The 4,205-nt window shown below is 50.1% G+C and overlaps 1 protein-coding gene across 1 annotated transcript; it reads left to right on the forward strand.

Moving 5' to 3' along the window:
- The first annotated feature begins 998 nt into the window (after window positions 1–998).
- LOC149326534 (uncharacterized) lies at window positions 999–3,081 on the forward strand. The gene has a single exon (XM_089562695.1). It carries the CDS (start codon window positions 1,046–1,048, stop codon window positions 3,032–3,034), a length of 1,989 nt encoding a protein of 662 aa, XP_089418821.1. The 5' UTR covers window positions 999–1,045; the 3' UTR covers window positions 3,035–3,081.
- Window positions 3,082–4,205: the final 1,124 nt, after the last annotated feature.

A 4,205-nucleotide genomic window follows, 5' to 3' on the forward strand; every position in this document is an offset into this window, starting at 1 on the left:
TGTGGTGGTCCACGCTGGTGGCGCGCGCAAATGAAGCCCAGAAGGACTGAACACTGAACAGAACAGACGCGTCCTTGGAGCGAGCGGAGTTTCGGAGAATCTTGCACAAGATACACCGCAGTAGATATCAGAATAAATATCCATTATGTGTTGCATGCATGGGCGTCACAAGAAATAAACCTACCACTACTACACAAAAGGTTTCGTTTATGGTTTATGGGGGTTTAAAATCCCAAAGCGACTCAGGCTATGAGGGCCGCCGTAGTCAAGGGCCCCGGAAACTTCGTCCACCTGGGGTTCTTTAACATCGCAAGTACACTATACAAAAGGACGCGAAAACATGCAGGCCTGCACGATGACGCGCCTTTGCCAGTGCCATGACTGTTGCCCTAATTCATGACAGCAGCCTTTGACGGTTATTGCAACATTCGTCCCCACGTTCACACTTGGCTATTCGGTGCACAGGAAGCGCGGAACGACAGGACCTACCAACGGCGCATGCAACGGGATTATGTCCAGCGTCACCATATACCGGCGTATATGAGCTGCTAAAACATATTTTCGCCGTAACAACCGAGCACTTCAACATTGGGAGAAAGTGCTGTCCAGCAGACCGAGAGAGCAAGAGATAACTGTCCTGAAGAGCAATTAAAGGAGGTGGCAGAATCAAATGGGGTCCTTTTTAAGCACTCCACCCACGGTCAAAAACCCTCTACAGTTTTGATCATGAATTCATTTATTAATCATTTATTGATGAATTCCACCTTCCTCTACGCTGCTAACGTCGCTGCCTCGCTGCTTTGGCTATTGCTGGCGCTCTCCTCTTTTCCTCTTTTGTCGTTTGTCCCTGCACGCGGTCGGTCCTCGTTCGTGGTCGTCGTTTGTTCGACATTTGGGACTGCTTGGAACTGCGCAGCTTTATTTCAGCTTCGCGATGCCATCGAAGTGGCAAAAGTACCGCACCGTGAGGAAGCAGTATCTACAAATCTTGGAGGAACTCGGCATCCCTGAAGTCGCAGCCAAGCCTTCCCCTGCACTCCCTCCGATGCGACGAGGTTGCGAAGAAGCCCCCTCGGAAGACTTGTGCGGCATTCCAGGCCCGTCACCCTCAGGATCAGGGGCAAGCAAGCGGCTGAAAATGCAAGTCGGCGCCGACGGTGCTTGCGCCAGCGGCAGCGGACTAGCCGACGAAGTAGACTCTCAAGGAGGACGCTTGCCCACATCACGTTTAGAAGGCGGCGCAGATGAGGGTGATCGTTCAGCGCAGAACAGCCAGTGCAGCGACTCTAGCGAGAGTGACTCAAATGACAGTGAGTCAGATGACAGCGATAGCAGTGAAGTAATGCCTGCTGATGCTGCATCCCCAGTCAACCCAGCGGGCAGCCAGCAAAGTGAAGCTTTCTTTCAAATGCCTGTGGAAGCAGAGCTTTCTCCAGCACAAGAATTAGCCCTCATTGCAAGCAAGCATAATATGACTCACACATGCCTTAATGATGTCCTCAATTTTTGCCACCGGCAAGGGATCGCAGGCCTTCCCAAAGACGCAAGGACCTTGATGAAAACCGAAAGAAAAGCCAACCTGGAGCACGATGGGTCTTTTGTGCATTTTGGCCTTGCGGACGGAATTGCACAGGCAGTTGGGCATGGACCTGTGCCACAAAATGTCCAGCTTCATGTGAACATTGATGGACTGCCATTGCATAAAAGCACCCAGACTGCGCTGTGGCCTATTTTGTGCCGTGTTACCAACATTACCGCTTCTGCACCTTTCATGGTCAGCGCATACTGTGGTGCAGGGAAACCGCCGTGCCTTGCAGACTACCTGGCCCCATTCCTCAAAGAAGTTGACCACCTGACCTGTCATGGACTGGTCATCAAAGGAAGTCATGCGAATGTTACTCTCGCTGCTGTAATCTGCGATGCCCCTGCTAGGAGTTTCGTGAAAGCCATTACTGGCCATAGTGGCTATCACGCATGTGAACGCTGCAGTCAGAAAGGGTGCTACCTTGAAGGCAGGCTCACGTTTCCTGAGCTGCATGCACCGCAGCGCACAAATGAATCATTTCGTTCCCAGGCAGACGAGCGGCACCACACTGGCGTTTCGCCATTTACATCTCTAAATATCGACATGGTGGCATGTTTCCCAACGGAATACATGCACCTCGTCTGCCTGGGCGTGATGCGGCGCCTTCTCAGAAACTGGGTCTGCAAAGGACACGCAGCAAGGCTGGGCAGAGTTCAAAGGGCTGAGCTCAATAACAGGTTACGAGAAGCAGCCACAGACTTCCCCAGCTTCTTTCAGCGGAAGCCGAGGGGAACTGAAGAACTGGACAGATGGAAGGCAACGGAATTTCGTTCATTTCTCCTTTACCTGGGGCCAGTTGTGCTGAATTCTTTTTTAACAAAAGAGCAGTACGAGCACTTTGTGATTTTTCATGTGGCTGTACGCATACTCGTGTCGCCAGAACATCATGCAGCACTGAACGAGTTTGCTCGGGACTTGCTCATGTATTTTGTGCAGGAGTTCGGCAAGCTGTATGGACCCAAGCAACTTGTCTACAACGTTCATTCGCTTATTCATCTGCCACAGCAATGCCTGGACCATGGGCCTCTGGACAGCTTCAGTGCTTTCCCATTTGAAAGCCATCTTGGGAAAATGAAGAAGCTGCTACGGACGTCCAGCAAGCCTCTAACGCAGCTAAGCAGAAGAATGTCGGAGAAAAGACTGCTGCCACACCATAGCACGCAGAAAATGGAGAGGAGTGTGAAGGTAGGGGAGTGCTACCTTGTAGAAGATCGCCCTGTTGTCATCATCGATGTGTATGAAAATACTGTCAAGGCTGGCATTTTGCCCAATGCCAAGGATTTTTACAAGACCCCACTCCCCTCATCAAGGCTGAACATTTGGCGCTGCCGTCCTCTTGGCGATGAGATGATGACCTGGCCCCTGTCAGACATCAAAGAGAAGGTCCAATGCCTGAAGTTGAGATATAAGCGAGGGCATGTCATTTTGCCACTGCTTCACCTGCACTGAAAGCCAGAATTGGTATTGGCAGAACCTTTGTCATAAGTTCGGTTTGGTTTATTGGGGTTTAACGTCCCAAATTAATTCAGGCTATGAGGGACGCCGTAGTGAATGGCTCTGGAAATTTCCACCACCTGGGGTTCTTTAACGTGCACTGACATCGCACAGCACACCGGCCTCTAGAATTTTGCCTCCAAAGAAATTCAACCGCCGCGGCCAGGATCGAACCCGTGTCTTTCGGGTCAGCAGCCAAACGCCGTAACCACTGACCCACCGCGGCAAGCCTTTGCCATAAGTAATATGTTCCGTATGAAGGGAACAGCTCAAAGTATGCATCATTCATCTTGACTACCTGGGTTTGGTTTATGTGCACTGACATCGCACGGCACACAAGCATTTTTGCATTTCACCTCCATCGAACTATGGCTGCTGCTGTTAGGATCAAACTTGTGTCATTGAGATCAGCACAGGAATGCCAAAGCCACACTGCTTCTGTATTTTGTATCTATCGAAATGCAGCACAGCTTGCATGTGACTTGTAGCTTTGTGCTTAGTAGCAGGATGCCACTACCATTCAGACAGCTAGCAGTTGTGCTGGCATAAGCCACTGAAGATATATGACACAGCTTTGGAGTCATCCTTTCTGAGGTGCATGCACCAAAATGTGTGCGCATGTACCTTTCTACATCGACATCTCCAGCCCTGAAGCCTTTGAAGAAACCTTGCCTGGCGCTGCTTTCATCTCTGAAGATAACGGCCCTTTTCGGGGCCACCCAAAATCTGCTGGCAGGGCTGCAGCTGCGCCTCTGAAAACCACGTGCTCCTCTCGAAAATCATCTCAACTCAGTAGTGTACTACAGAAAGCAGACTAGTATGGGGTATAACTGCTTGAAAGCAATGTGTAAATGAACTTTATTGCAAAAAGTCACAACTGACTAATGTAGAGCTTGAACATGAGATAGAAGTAGTGTGCTTTAAGTAAAGCCTCGGGATGTAATTTTCTAATGTCCTTTTACGTGAGGAACCCATCACTGCTCCCTGCACTCCCCACATGCAAAAATATATTTCTGCCAGCAGTGTGCAGGTCACTGCTGATGTAGAGCAAGGGCAGTTGTTTGTATGCCATGCAGCCCTGGCCTCATGTCGTTAGGCTATGGCTATTTCTTAAGAAGAGGCAACA

The sequence above is a fragment of the Amblyomma mixtum genome, chromosome 10, assembly GCF_055824585.1.
Source record: "Amblyomma mixtum isolate Tamu chromosome 10, ASM5582458v1, whole genome shotgun sequence".
In the NCBI taxonomy this organism is placed as follows: domain Eukaryota; kingdom Metazoa; phylum Arthropoda; class Arachnida; order Ixodida; family Ixodidae; genus Amblyomma; species Amblyomma mixtum.